Genomic DNA, 15,492 nt, shown 5'->3' with positions numbered 1-15,492 from the left:
GAATTAGCCATTTGGATTCAGAATTGGCTTGCCCATAGAAGGGCAATGGTTGACGGGACTTATTCTGGCTGGAGGTCTGTGACTAGTGGCGTTCCTCAGGGATCTGTACTGGGACCCCTGCTGTTTGTGATGTATATAAATGACCTGGATGAAAATGTACATGGGTGGGTTAGTAAGTTTGCAGATGATACGAAGATTGGTGGTGGTGTGGATGGTGTAGAAGATTGGCAAAGCATCCAGTGGGATAGAGATCAGTTGCAGATATGGGCAGAGAAATGGCAGATGGAGTTCAACCCGGCCAAATGTCAAACGTTGCACCTTGGGAGACCCTTAACAGTGATAATGTGGAGTGGGATCTTGGGGTCCAAGTTCATAGCTCCCTGAAAGTGTCTGCACAGGTTGATAGGGCAGTAAAGAAGGCAAATGGCGTGCTTGCCTTCTTTAGTCACGGCATTAAGTTCAAGAGTCAGGCAGTTATGCTGCAGTTTTATTAAACTTTAGTTAAACCGCATCTGGAATATTACATTCAGTTCTGGTCACCCCATTATAGGAAGGATGTGGAGGCTTTGGAGAGGGTGCAGAAGTTCACCAGGATGCTGCCTGGATTAGAGGGCATGTGCCATGAGGATGAGGTTGGACAACCTTGGGTTGTTCTCTCTGGAGCAGCAGAGGCTGAGGGGAGATCTGATAGAGGTTTACAAGATTATGAGAGGCACAGATAGAATAGACGGCCAGTATCTTTTCCCCAGGGTTGGAATGTCTAATACCAGAGGGCGTGCAGTTAAGGTGAGAGGGGGAAAGTTCAAAGGAGATTGGGCATTTTATTACTGCTGTAATAAAGTACAGGTGCGTACATCTCTGAGTGGGCTGTCACAAGTAGACAGGGTGGTGAATTTTGGCACACTGGCCATCATCAGTCAGGGTATTGAGTATAAAAGTTGGGATGTTCTGTTAAAGTTGTACAAGATGTTTGAGATCGGTGCAAGGAACACAGAACAGTACAGCACGATGCTGAATTAAATCAATCCCTTCTGCGTGCACATGATCCATATTCATGCGTCTGTCTAAAAGCCCCTTGCACACCACCGCCATCCCTGGCAGCCCGTTCCAGGCACCCACCACTCTCTGTAAAAAAAAAACAACCTGCCCCACACATCTTTAAAATTTCCCCCTCTCACCTTAAAGCTCTGCCCTCTTGCATTCAACATTTCTACCCTGGGAGAGAGACTCTGTCTCCCCCAGCCCCCATCTAAACCCCTCAATTTTACAAACTTCTAAAGGAAGTGGGTCAGAGAGAGGGAGACCCACCGTTGAACATCCCAGAGGGAATCTCCCTCACCCCACCTCTGGGATGGGTATTCTTCACAGGCCCGGCTCCAAGGAGATAAGATGCCCCTCTCCGTGCCAGAGCTCTGCCCCCAGGAGCAGCATACCTTCCCTCACTCTAGGCCCAGGCTTCCCTCGGGCCTCCAATGAAACTCTGTCCTCCTCAAATTTGAGAACTTTTATTTCTAATTAAAAGATACAATATTAAAAGGCAAAACAAACACTGCTTAAACACTGGCTTTATATTAAATGAAAATATACAAAGCATTCACTTTCCGAAGGGTTTTCCTCACCATCGGATGATGCTGAAGGGAGGCCGAGGGAAACGAACCTCCGACAGTCCGTGGATACTTCATTCTGCTCACTGGAAGAGGAGACAATCTTAATGCACCCAATCTGTCACATTTCCACCCCTTCCCTCACCCACACCAAGAGGCAGGAGTGCAGGGAGGAGACTGCAGGGCACCTTAATGCTGCAATGTAGCTGGCTTCTTTATCCAGGGTGACCTGGAGGCAGGATGAAGATGCACCACCATCCCGCCGCCAGAAACGGCTGCTGAGGTGATGCTTGCTGACCCTCCTCTGCCCTCACCCAGCCTGGAGGGAAGGGCCAGAAATCAGGAATGGTTGGGCTGAGGACAAGTAAAACACGTTGATCCGACAGCTCCCAAAGTTCTAAATAGTTCTGGTCGCCTCGTTATAGGAAGGATGTGGGGGCGTTGGAGAGGGTGCAGAGGAGATTTACCAGGATGCTGCCTGGTTTAGAGAGGATGCATTATGAGGAGAGACTAAGGGAGCTCGGGCTTTACTCTTTGGAGAGAAGGAGGATGAGAGGAGACATGATAGAGGTGTACAAAATATTAAGAGGAATAGATAGAGTGGACAGCCAGCGCCTCTTTACCAGGGCACCAATGCTCAATACAAGGGGCCATGGCTTTAAAGTAATGGGTGGGAAGTTCAAGGGAGATATCAGAGGGAGGCTTTTCACTCAGAGAGTGGTTGGGGCATGGAATGCACTGCCTGGGGTGGTGATGGAGGCAGGTACATTGGTCAAATTCAAGAGATTACTAGATAAGCATATGGAGGAATTTAAAATAGAGGGATAGATAGTCTTAGGCGAGGTTTAAAGGTTGGCACAACATTGTGGGCCGAAGAGCCTGTATTGTGCTGTGCTGTTCTATTAAAGGTCACTGGACAACAGCCAGTTCAAAACCTCCGAAGGTGGGCCTGTTTGGAGTTTGTTCCTAACCCAAGACTGCTCCTCGATCAGGATGCCGGGAATATCCTCAGCCAGTCTGTGAACATCGGGAAAACAGAGTTCCTAATCCGAGCTCAGAGGAGAGAGAGTGAGAACAGCCCACAGCACTGGCCACGGGCTGTCCCCAACAGTCTCTCCAACAATACAAAGGTCTTCACCCAGGCAACAATATCCTCCCCACACTGTCTACATGCCAGCCCCTCTGATCAACCTCGCACCACCTTCCCCAGACCCTCACAGAGCAAGGCTCCCTCTCACTCACCTTGGCTTTATTCTGTACAGGTAGGTATAACTTGAACTCAGCAGGGAGCTCGTCCTCCGAGTACAACCTGTCAGAGAAGTAAACGCGCCGGATCCGACAGTTGGCGTGAATCTGCAAAACAAGAACGACTGACTAAATCACAGAAAGTTGCCTCACAGCAAGCTGCACCCAGTCAACAGGTCAGGGAAGGGGAGCCCAAAACTAGGGGGCATAGGTTTGGGGTTAGAGGGAAAAGATTTAAAAAAGGGACCAGAGGGGCAAATTTCTCCCCCACACAGGTGGTGGTGGGTATGCGGAACGAGCTGCCGAGGAAGTGGGTGAGGCAGGTACAATGGTGCCATTTACGAGGCACGTGGATCGGTACAAGGAGGGGTGGGGTTTGGAGGGATATGGGCCGAACGCAGGAAGTTGGGGACGATGGGCGAGTACCATGGTCAGCATGGACTGGTTGGGCCTAAGGGCCTGCATCGTGCTGTGTTGCTCTGGTTCCCTCCCACATCCCGAAGACGTGAGTTGGTGGGTTAACTGGCCGCTGTAGATGGCCCCTCGTGTGTAGGCAGGTGGCAGACTGTGGTGGGGGGGTGGATAAAATGGTGGATCATTAGTGTATATGGCTGCTCGATGGTCAGCACAGACCTCGTCAGCTGAGGAGCCCGTTCCTGGGCTGCGGGACTCTGAATTTCCTGGATTTGAATCACTCTATTACAAGATCACAAGACAAAAGGAGCAGAAGTAGCCATTCGGCCCATCGAGTCTGCTCCGCCACTTCACCACGAGCTGAACTATTCTCCCATCTAACCCAATTTCCCCCTATCCCTTGATACCTATCAATCTCCGCCTTAAACACCCCCAATGATCGGGCCTCCGCAGCTGTACGTGGCAACGAATTCCATAAATCCACGACCCTCTGGCTAAAGAAATTTCTCCTCATCTCTGTTCTAAACAGGTACCCTCTAATTCTAAGACTGTGCCCTCTAGTCCTGGACTCACCCACTAAGGGAAACAGCTTAGCCACATCTACTCTGTCCAGTCCTTTCCACATTTGAAATGTTTCTATGAGGTCCCCTCTCATTCTCCTGTATTCCAGTGAGTACAGTCCAAGAGCCGACAAACGCTCCTCGTATGTAAGCCCTTGCATTCTGGGAATCATCCTCGTAAATCTCATCTTCACCTTCCCTGTGCCAAGGAGAATGTAGCCAGCTTCCAAACTCACCCAGGGAGCCGAACTCCTCTCCCGAGGAACTGGTCTGGGACATCGCATACCTCACCCAAGCCCCACCCTCCCCCTATGGTGCCGAGTCCAGGTTTGATCTCCACACTGGGGACGTTATTAATTCAAGCACCATTTAGCCCCGATCAGCTTTGGCCTGATAACCCCCAAGTGACGGTAGCCCTGGGTGCACCCCTCACCTGTACCCGCAGTGTCTCGATGTAGTTGGTGCCGTACGCACGGCGGGTGAAGTCCGACAGGTTGAACTGGATCTGGTTCCAGCCATCGTCCAGCCTCATGGGCATGGTGCAGATGAAGGGCTTCACCCGGGTCGTGCTCTGGTAGTTACTTGCCCGGAATCGCCGGCGGACATTCTTGTCATCCAGAACCTGCCAGGACAGTTTAAAGGAGGTTAGTCCAGGAAATGCTGCACTTCAGGAGGTCACGCGCAAGGGCAAAGTGTACAGTTATTGGCACTGATGTAGAGGGATCTTGGGGTCCAAGTCCATAGCTCCCTGGAAGTGGCCACGGAGCAGGGGATAGCACCTCTCTGGGGCAGCGCCAACCAGCTCATTTGTTCTGCCCTCCCTCAGTTCATCTGTTCCAGTGCCCCAAACCTCACAGAACACAGGCCCTTTGGCCCACCTTGTCTGTGCTGACCAGGACGTCAATTTAAAATAAATCCCTTCTGCCTGCAAATGATCCCTATCCCTCCATTTCCTGCATATTCATGTGTCTGTCTAAAAGCCTCTCAAACCCCTCTATCGTATCTGCCTCCACCACCACCCCTGGCAGACCATTCCAGGTACCCACCGCTCTCTGTGTAAAAAAAACCTGCCCCACACGTCCTTTAAACTTTCCCCCTCGCACCTTAAACCGATGCCCTCTAGTATTTGACATTTCCACCCTGGGAAAAAAAGTGATTATCCACACCTCTCACTACTTTATACACTCCTGCACATAAGGCTTCACCATCGATCTGGAGAACCTTCCGACAGGAGGTCACTGCCCAGTGGGGATCTGGGGTTGCGCACACACACACACAACAGCTGAGCTCTGACAACCGTCCTCAACACCAGAGAGCCCACCCACGCTCTCACCTGGACTTCGAAGGTGAAGTATTTCTTCAAGTTCTTGATGATCATCACTAGGAAGGGCAGCTTGATGCCCAGGGTCTTCTTCGGGTCTGCTGGGCAGGTGATGTAGGTGGTGCTGGCAGGGGTTTCAGACACAGTTAGTACCGATTCGGGCTCGTACACAGCCAGAGGCAGCAGTGACACGTGGAGCGGGAAACTGCCCCAGTGGGGATTCTCCTGCACTGCCCACCCTGACCAGGCCTCCCCATCCTCAGCCATCAGCTCCCCCACTGCCCAGGCACGCTGCTCTTCCCTGGGCGCACACCCCCCACCCCTCCACTCCCACTCCTCCCCAAGGTGCTGGGACTTGAGTTCTCTCTTCTACCACCAGCAGCCGAGAAGGTTTAACTGAGCCCAGGCTGGGGACAGGCTCTGATCAGATCAGTTTACCATCACGTACACCAGGTGCAGGGAAATACCTTGCTCGTGTGAAGCTCAGAGTAAACAGTGTATATGGTGATGATAAATATGGGGATGGGCACAAAACAGCAGAATGGTGCAAAGACTGAGGTGCTGAGGTCGAGAGTGTTGACAGCTTCAAGTTCCTGGGAGTGAACATCACCAACAGCCTGTCCTGGTCAAATCACATAGATGCCACGGCCAAGAGAGCTCACCAGCGCCTCTACTTCCTCAGGAGGCTAAAGAAATTTGGTTTGTCCCCATTGACTCTCACCAACTTTTATCAAAGCACCATAGAAAGCATCCTATCTGGATGTATCACAGCTTGGTACGGCAACTGCTCTGCCCAGGACCGCAAGAAGCTGCAGAGAGTTGTGGACACAGCCCAGCACATCACGGACACCAACCTCCCCTCCTTGGACTCTGTCTTTACCTCTCGTTGTCTTGGTGAAGCAGCCAACATAATCAAAAACCCCACCCACCCGGGTCATTCTCTCTTCTCTCCTCTCCCATCGGGTAGAAGATACAGGAGCCTGAGGGCACGTACCACCAGACTTAAGGACAGCTTCTACCCCACTGTGATAAGACTATTGAACAGTTCCCTTATACAATGAGATGGACTGTGACCTCACGATCAACCTTGTTGTGACCTTGCACCTTATTGCACTGCACTTTCTCTGTAGCTGTGACACTTTACTCTGTACTGCTATTGTTTTTACCTGTACTACATCAATGCACTCTGTACTGACTCAATGTAACTGCACTGTGTAATGAATTGACCTGTTCGATCAGTTTGTAAGACAAGTTTTTCACTGTACCTCAGTACAAGTGACAATAATAAACCAATACCAAGACTGTACTGCAATCTGAAGTAATTCAAAACGAAATGCTACAGTGACAATGATGGAATCTCCGAGAGAGGGAGAGTCAAAAATCCGAGAACATGGCAGCACCACCAGGAAGGGGATGTGACAGAGGGGACTGGTTCAGTCTGTCACAGGCTCGTCTCTTCCTTCCATCCACTCCCTCCTCACCGTGCGCTGCTTCAGGAGGGCTGACGGTACCGTCACAGATACCTGGTGCCCTGGCCATTCCCTTTTCTCTCTTCTACCTTCTGGGAGAAGATCCAGGAGCTTGAAAGCCCAGACGTTTCCTCCGGGAGCTCCGGTTTCCTCCCACATTCCAAAGGCGTACAGGTTAGGAAGTTGTGGGCATGCTATGTTGGCACAGGAAGCATGGCGACACTTGCAGGCTGCCCCCAGCACACTCTACGCAAAAGATGCATTTCACTGTGTGTTTCCATGTACATGTGACTAATAAAGAAATCTTCTACACTGGGAAAAAGATACTGGCTATCTACCCTATCTATGCCTTTCATCATTTTATAAACCTCTATCAGGTCTCCCCTCAGCCTCCACCGCTCCAGAGAGAACAACCGCAGTTTGTCCAACCAACCATGTGAGTAATAAAGATATCTCATCTTATCCTGTGTCCAGAACAGCTCCTTCCCCACTGCTGTCAGACTCCGGAACCAGTCCCCTCTCTCACACCCCCTCCCGGTGGTGCTGCCTCGTTCTCGGACTCCAAACTCTACACCTCCCATTCTGTCACTTCAGCATTTGTTTTTGCACTACTTCAGACTGCATTAGTATCTGCACCATTCTGTTGTTTGGTCTGTATTATTGCTGGATTTACTATTCCCATGCACACTGTTTCCTCAGTGAGCTTCACACCACCAATGAGTTACATTGTGCCCTGGTGTACATGACAATAAACTCACCTGAATCTGCTTCAGAATCTGACTGCAGTGGGGAAGGAGCAGTTCTTGAGTCCAGGCTTTCAAGTTCCTGTATCTTCTCCCAGAAAGTACAAGGGAGAAGAGGGAATGGCCGGGGCACCAGGTATCCATGACGATACCGTCAGCCCTCCCGAAGCAGCGCACAGTGACAAGGGAGTGGATGGAAGGAGCCTGTGACGGACTGGGCAGTGTTTACCGCTGTCTGCTGGTTCCGTTGGTCTAGAACAGAGCAGCTGCCGTAACAGGCCGGGATGGAACCCGGCAGGATACTTCCCACAGTGTACCTGTAGGCAGGCACGGTAGTGCAGCGGTTAGCGTAACACTATTACAGCGCCAGCGACCCGGGTTCAATTCCGGCCGCTGTCTACGAGGAGTTTGTACGTTCTCTCCGTGTCTGTGTGGGTTTCTGCTGGGTGCTCCGGTTTCCTCCCACCTTCCAAAGACGTACGGGTTAGGAAGTTGTGGACGTGCTATGTTGGTGCCGGAAGTGTGGCAACACTTGTGGGCTGCCCCCAGAACACTCTACACAAAAAATGCATTTCACTGTGTGTTTCAATGTACATGTGACTAATGAAGATATCTTATCAGTAACCCAGGGGACGCCGGGCCCTGTCCGCACCCTCCGACTCACCTCACGTTGGTCCCTTCAACCTCCAACACCAGGGACTGGATGTCGTTGTCTGTAATCCTCTTAATGTGGCCATTCCTCACCTCAAGTCAAACATACAAATCACACCAATGATCACTGCACAGTCTGGGGTTAACACGCTTCACGTAACATACAAAGTATGTAGAACACAGAACAGTACAGCACAGGAAAAGGCCCTTCAGCCCACCATGTCTGTGCTGAACACACCAAACTAAATCCCTTCTGCCTGCATATGATCCCTATTCCTCCACTCCCTGGACGTTCTTGTGTCCATTTAAAGCCTCTTAAACACCACTATCCTATCTGCCTCCACCACTGCCCCTGGCAGCACGTTCCAGGCACCCACCACTCTGTGTGTGGAAAAACTCCCCCTGCACATCTCCTTCGAACTTTCCCCCTCTCACCTTAAGTGCATGTCCTCTAGTGTTTGACATTTCTACTCTGGGAAAGAGACTTTCTTCCTTATCTACGCCTCTCAATTTTATAAACTTCAATCAAGTAGAGGGCACAGGTTTAGGGTGAGGGGGGAAAGATTTAAAAAGGGGACCTGAGGGGCAACTTTTCACGCAGAGGGTGATGAGTGTGTGGAACGAGCTGCCAGAGGAAGTGGGTGAGGCAGGTACAACAGCATCATTTAAGAAGCACTTGGATAGGTACATGGGAGGGGCGGGGCTTGGAGGGATATGGGCTGAATGCAGGAAATTGGGTGGACACCGTGGTCAGCATGGACAGGTTGGGCCGAAGGGCCTGATTCTGTGCTGTATTACTCTATCAGGCCTCCCCCGCTCCAGAGAAAACAACCCAAGTCTGTCCAACCTCTCTTTATAGCTCATACCCTCTAATCCAGGCAGCATCCTGGTGAACCTCTTCTGCACCATCTCCACAGCCTCCAGAAAAGTAAGAATTTAGTAAATATTTAAACCCAGTGAGGAAATATTTAGCCTGACGCAGGCAGTCAAACCATCAGAGCCAGCACAGAGCAAAACTTCCCCTCACACTCATGAGGCGTGACAGGGCATCTCACGTCACTGCTCAGGGTACGGACAGAATAGGAACAATAACTCAACAAGGGGACGGAGCCTTGGGGAGGTGTTCAGAGATGCCAGGAGCAGGGCTGAGATATAACAGGACAGGTTCTCCCCCAGACACAGCAGTGACGTTTCACCAATAAGGCTGTCGGTTAAAGATAGAGCCCAAGTCCGTCACCACCCCAACACAACACCTCCGCAGAATCCCTTCCCACAAACACCAAGGAGGAGAAACGTCAGGACGAGGGAGGTGAGCACTGGAACTGGTCCCCACTGTTAGCATTTCATAGAAGAGTACAGCACAATACAGGCCCTTCAGCCCACAATGTTGTGCTGACCTTTAAACCTCACCAAAGACTATCTAACCCCTTCCTCCCACATACCCCTCTATTTTAAATTCCTCCATATGCTTATCTAGCAATCTCCTTAATTTGACCAATGTACCTACCTCCACCACCACCCCAGGCAGCGCATTCCATGCCCCAACCACTCTCTGGGTAAAAAACCTCCCTCTGATATCTCCTTTGAACTTCCCACCCATTACTTTAAAGCCATGCCCTCGTATTGAGCATTGGTGTCCTGGGAAGAGGCACTGGCTGTCCACTCTATCTATTCCTCTCAATATTTTGTACACCTCTATCATGTCTCCCCTCATCCTCCTCCTCCTCTCCAAAGAGTAAAGCCCTAGCTCCCTTAGTCTCTCCTCATAATGCATACTCTCTAAACCAGGCAGCACTCTGGTAAATCTCCTCTGCACCCTTTCCAACGCCCCACATCCTTCCTTTCACACTGTCAAAGAAAAAACAGGCCCTTCAGCCCACTGTGTCTATGCAAACCCACGCAGTCACAGGGAGAATGTGAAACCTGCACACAGACGGTGGCCGACATCGGGATCAAACCCGGGTCACTGGAGCTGGGAAGCAGCGGCTGTGAAGGGTCAGCCTCTGTCTCTGCCCTCGAGACATTTGGGTGGGACTAAGGCCCGATTCGGAGACGGGAGGTCCCAAGAACACAAAGACAAATACAAGCAGGAGGGATCCTCCAGCCACTGAGTAAGATGACAGCCCGATCCACCTGACGTCACTTTCCCCACACTAACACCCTGCCCAAAAATCTATCAGCTGCGGTCTTCAACACACTCAGTGGTCGAGCTTCCACAGCCCTCTGGGTGGGAAGTCAGACGGCACAGAAACAGGGCCTTTGGTCCAACTCGTCCATGCTGACCAAGCTGCCTAACTGAGCAAGTCCCATTTGCCCGCGTTTGGCCCATATCCCTCTAAATCTTTCCTATCTTTTACCTGTCGAAATGTCTTTTAATTGTACCCACCTCAACCACTTTCTCTGGCAGCTCGTCCCACCACCCTCTTGTGTGGAAAAACCTGCCCCTCAGGTCCCCTTTAAACCTCTCCCCTCTCACCTTAAACCTATGCCCTCTAGTTTTGGACTCGACTCCCCTGGGGAAAAAGGCTGTGGCGTCGGCCTTATCTATGCCCCTCATGATCTCATAAACCTACACGTTCCAAAGATTCACTACCGTCTGGGTGAGGAGGTTTTTCTGAAATTATTTTGTGGCCTCTAGTTCTCAGCAGCCCATCCCAGGAGAGACATCATCCTTGCAACCTCCCTGTCAGGCTCCCTCATAATATTCTATGTTTAGTAAGATCACTTCTCATTCTCCCACACTCAAGAATACAAGCCTAGTCAGTTTAATCTCTCCACATACAACAAATGTAGCATCCCAGGAATCAGTCTGGTGAACATTCACTGTGCTCACCCTATCCCAAGTACATCCTGCTGCAGCTAAATAGAACTTTAGTCAGACCACAGTTGGAGTACTGGGTGCAGTTCTGGTCGCCCCATTACAGGAAGGGTGTGGAGGCTTTGGAGAGGGTGCAGAAGAGATTCACCAGGATACTGCCTGGATTACAGGGTATGAGCTATAAGGAGAGGTTGGACAAACTCGGGTTGTTTTCTCTGGAGTGTCCGAGGCTGAGGGGAGACCTGATAGAGGTTTATAAGATTATGAGAGGCATGGATAGGGTAGAGAGTCAGAATAATTTTCCCAGGTTAGAAATCTCTAATGTTAGAGGACGTGCATTTAAGGAGAGATGGGCGTGGGGGGGGGGGGGGGGAGTTTTTTTTTTAAAATACACAGAGTGCCTGGAATGGGTTACCAGTGATAGTAGTGAAATCAGGCAGTTTGGTGGAGCTTAAGCAACTTTTAGATAGACACATGAATATAAAACATAGAACACTACAGCACAGAACAGGCCCTTTGGCCCATGATGTTGTGCCGACCTCTATAAACCTCATCCCCATTCAATCTATCCCCCTCTCTACTCCACCTCCCATAACCTCGATTTTTCTTTCATCCATGTGCCTATCTAATAGTCTCTTAACTGACCCTATCGTATCTGCCTCCACCAGCACCCCGGCAGTGCATTCCAGGCACCCACCACTCTTCTGTGTAAAAAACACCTCCCCTGAACTTTCCTCCACGCACCTTAAATGGGTGACCTCTAGTATTGGCCATTACCACCCTGGGGAAAAGGTGCTGGCTGTCCACTCTATCTATGTCTCTCATAATCTTATACACCTCCATCAGGTCTTCTCTCATCCTCTGTCACTCCAAAGAGAAAAGCCCTAGTTCACTCAACCTCTCCTCATAAGACGTGCTCTCCAACCAGAACTGAACACAATACTCCAAGTGAGTCTAACCAGAGTTCTATAGAGCTGCAACATTACCTCTCGGCTCTTGAACTCAATCCCCTGGCTAATGAAAGCCAGCACACCATATGCCTTCTTAACCACCCTATAAACTTGTGCGGCAACTTTGAAGGATCTATGGACTTGGACCCCAAGATCCCTCTGTTCCATATGAAGGGAATGGAGGGATATGGATGGTACACAGGAGGAGGACATTTAGTACAAATTGGCATCAAGATCAGCACAACATTGTGGGCTGAATGGCCTGTCCGGTGCTGTACTGTTCTATATCCTGTAGGTAGGGACCAGACCAGTACACAACACTCCTGGTGTGGTCTCCCTAGGGCCTTGTGTAACTATAGCAAGACATTGCTAGTCTTATGTTCAAATCCTCTTACAATAAAGGCCGACATGCCATTTGCTGTACATCACTGCACCTGCAGGTTACCTTTCCATGATTCGTATACGATAGCACCTAGGTCACCATGAACATTAAAATCTGCATTTGCTCACTGTTTAAAAATATACTGCCTTTCTATTTACAAGCAAAGTGGAACACCTTAAGACTTGTCCAGATTATATTCCATCTTGCACCAACCTGTATAAAAAAAACTTTGGTTAGGCCGCACTTGGAGCATGGTGTGCAGTTCTGGTCACCCCATTACAGGAAGGGTGTGGAGGCTTTGGAGAGGGTGCAGAAGAGGTTCACCAGGACGCTGCCTAGATTAGAGAGTATGAGCTATGAGAGGTTGGACAAATTTGGGCTGTTTTCTCCAGAGTTTTAGAGGCTGAGCGGAGACCTGATAGGTTATAAAATGATAGAAGTTTCTGCAGGGAATGCAAAGATGTGGATCATGTACAGGCAGTAGGGATTTAGTTCAATTTGGCATTGTGTCTGGCACAGACATGGTGGGCCGAAGGGCCTGTTCCTGTGTTGTACTGTTGTATGTTCTATGTTCTACAATCCCAAAGCCCGTCTGCACACATCTCCCTCCCTCCCTCAGCACCTCCCACAGCCACACTGCCACCCAGCTCTGGATCATCAACCCCAGGCTGACACATTCAATAATTCAGTAACACTGCACTCGAGCAGGATACGTTTCAAAGCAGGCAGTGACAAATGCAGAGCGAGCTCTGACACTGTTTTGACCACCACCGCTGCCTGTCCACATTCCAAGGGCAGAATCTGCCACAGGAATTCCCAAAAATCCATCGCTCTTGTCCCCCCCGCCTCCCCCCAAGAGCCTCCCCATACTACAGGTGGGAGGAAGTAAAGATTCCTAGAGCTCCCGAGGCAGAAGGGACACTGAGCTCCACATCACCATTCACCCCACAACCTCCCCCAAACAAACCGACTCTCCCCGAGAGTGGTCATCCCACTCCATAACCACCCCCCCCACCCGCCATCACGTCTCCTCAACACCCAAAACCCCCATCCCCAGCATACCCTGACTCCCAGCAACCCCAGTACACCCTGCTCCGCAAACCCCCAGCCCCAGCACACCCCGACTCCCAGCTATCTCAGTCCCTGACCCTCCCCTACAAACCCCTCCCCATCTCCCCCCCTACAAACCCCTCTACCCCACAAACCCCTTACCACACCCCAAACCCCGTCACCCACACCCCTCTGACACCCCAACTACTTTTATCCGTGGGGAGGGGGCTAATGAGGAGTGGGATCTTCCAGGGGAATAAACTGGCCCAGGGATGGGGAGGGGGGACCCCACATCCCAGCGGGTGGGGAGGAGTGGACGGACCCTGGGCCTCCAGGGGGTGGGGAGAGGGGGGTGGGGAGACGGGGGTGGGGAGACGGGGGTGGGGAGACGGGGGTGGGGAGAAGGGGGTGGGGAGAGGGTGGGGAGAGGGGGAGGGGAGAGTGGGTGGGGAGAAGGGGGTGGGGAGAGGGGGTGGGGAGGGGAGGGGAGAGGGGGTGGGGGGAGGGGGGGGAGGAGGGAGGGGGGAGGAGGGAGGGAGGGGGGAGGGGGGGAGAGGGGAGGGAGAGGGGAGGGGAGGGGGGGAGGAGAGGGGAGGAGAGGGGGGGAGAGGGGAGGGGGGAGGGAGGGGGCAGGAGGAGGGAGAGGGAGGAGGAGGAGGGGAGAGGGAGGAGGAGGAGGGAGAGGGAGGAGGAGGAGAGGGAGGGGGGAGCGGGAGGAGGAGGAGAGGGAGAGGAGGAGAGGAGGGAGAGGGAGGAGGAGGAGGGAGAGGGAGGAGGAGGAGGGAGAGGGAGGAGGAGGAGGGAGAGGGAGGAGGAGGAGGAGAGGGAGGAGGCGGAGGGAGAGGGAGGAGGAGGAGGGAGAGGGAGGAGGAGGAGGGAGAGGGAGGAGGAGGAGGGAGAGGGAGGAGGAGGAGGGAGGGAGAGGGAGGAGGGAGAGGGAGGAGGAGGAGGGAGAGGGAGGAGGAGGAGGGAGGAGAGGGAGGAGGGAGAGGGAGTGAGGAGGAGGGAGAGGGAGGAGGAGGAGGGAGGGAGAGGGAAGGAGGAGGAGGGAGGGAGAGGGAGGAGGAGGAGGAGGGAGAGGGAGGAGGAGGAGGGAGGGAGAGGGAGGAGGAGGAGGGAGGGAGAGGGAGGATGAGGAGGAGGAGAGGGAGGAGGAGGAGGGAGGGAGAGGGAGGCAGAGAGAGGAGGGAGGGAGAGGGAGGGAGGGGAGGAGGGAGGGAGAGGGAGGGAGGAGGGAGGGAGAGAGGGAGGAGGAGGAGGGAGGGAGAGGGAGGAGGAGGAGGGAGGGAGAGGGAGGAGGAGGAGGGTAGGGAGAGGGAGGAGGAGGAGGGAGGGAGAGGGAGGAGGAGGAGGGAGGGAGAGGGAGGAGGAGGAGGGAGGGAGAGGGAGGAGGAGGAGGGAGAGGAGAGGGAGGAGGAGGAGGGAGGGGAGAGGGAGGAGGAGGAGGGAAGGGGAGGGAGAGGGGAGGGGGGAGGGAGGGGGGGAGGGAGGGGGGAGGGAGGGGCAGGAGGAGGGAGGGAGAGAGAGGAGGGACCCCTGACCGCCCGGGGGGGGGGGCTCCAGGCCTCCCGCCTGGCTGCGCTCCGAGGCCCCGGGCCTCACCTTCTTGTCCCAGATCTGCAGCGGTTTGCTGCCGATGCTGTAGAGGATGGAGAGGAAGCCGCTCTGGAACGTGTTCTTGAACATGGCGCAGCCTCCCCCCACCGTCCCCGGCTCCCCGCCGACGTCCCCGGGCCGCTCCCGCCGCCGACCCAATACAAAGGTTCCGGGCGATGAAGGTTCCGGCCGCCTCCCTCCCGCCGCCGCCGCCGCCGCTACTCCAGCTCCGGGCTCCCGGCCGCCGGCTCAAGCTCCGTTGCTAAGGGCGTTGCCAGGGCAACCCCGGGGTTACCTGCCCTCCCCTTCGATGCACAGCCCGCTTGTTTAGCACCACCGTTGCCATGGGTCACGCACTCACCCTGCCTCCCTCCCCATTGGCTGCCCCTCCCCTGCCTCCCCCATTGGCTGCCCCACTCGCCCTGTCTCCCTCCCCATTGGCTGTCCCCGCATGCCCTCCCTCCCCCCATTGGCTGTCCCCTCTCGCCCTGCCTCCTTCCCCATTGGCTGTCCCTGCTCGCCCTGCCTCCCTCCCCATTGGCTGCACCGCTCGCCCTGCCTCCCTCTCCATTGGCTGTCCCCACACGCCCTTCCTCCCCCATTGGCTGGTCTCAACACGCTCTGCCTCGCCCATTGGCTGTCTCCTCTCGCCCAGCCTCCCTCCCATTGGCTTCCCCCCATTCGCCCTA

General features: G+C 53.3%; 1 protein-coding gene across 1 annotated transcript; it reads right to left on the bottom strand.

Moving 5' to 3' along the window:
• Positions 1-1,550: 1,550 nt before the first annotated feature.
• On the bottom strand, positions 1,551-15,160 carry cfap20 (cilia and flagella associated protein 20). The gene is made up of 6 exons (XM_052015982.1): positions 14,810-15,160; positions 8,021-8,100; positions 5,157-5,268; positions 4,257-4,445; positions 2,847-2,957; positions 1,551-1,690 (listed from the first exon to the last, which is right to left on the bottom strand). The coding sequence occupies exons 1-6, from the start codon at positions 14,891-14,893 to the stop codon at positions 1,688-1,690; spliced, it is 579 nt and encodes a 192-aa protein (XP_051871942.1). The 5' UTR covers positions 14,894-15,160; the 3' UTR covers positions 1,551-1,687.
• Positions 15,161-15,492: the final 332 nt, after the last annotated feature.

The sequence above is a fragment of the Pristis pectinata genome, chromosome 5 (assembly GCF_009764475.1).
Source record: "Pristis pectinata isolate sPriPec2 chromosome 5, sPriPec2.1.pri, whole genome shotgun sequence".
Lineage (NCBI taxonomy): Eukaryota > Metazoa > Chordata > Chondrichthyes > Rhinopristiformes > Pristidae > Pristis > Pristis pectinata.
Note: the sequence above shows the minus strand (reverse complement) of the source record. Positions and strands in the feature narration are given on the sequence as shown.

Excerpts from the sequence above, each read along its gene's own strand:
- cfap20 (XM_052015982.1), bottom strand. The coding sequence starts at position 14,893 with ATGTTCAAGAACACGTTCCAGAGCGGCTTCCTCTCCATCCTCTACAGC. Across the intron at positions 5,269-8,020 it reads GTTGAAGGGACCAACGTGAG|CACCACCTACATCACCTGCC; the intron begins GTGAGTCGGAGG and ends AACCCCTGCCAG. Across the intron at positions 4,446-5,156 it reads ACTTCACCTTCGAAGTCCAG|GTTCTGGATGACAAGAATGT; the intron begins GTGAGAGCGTGG and ends CTGTCCTGGCAG.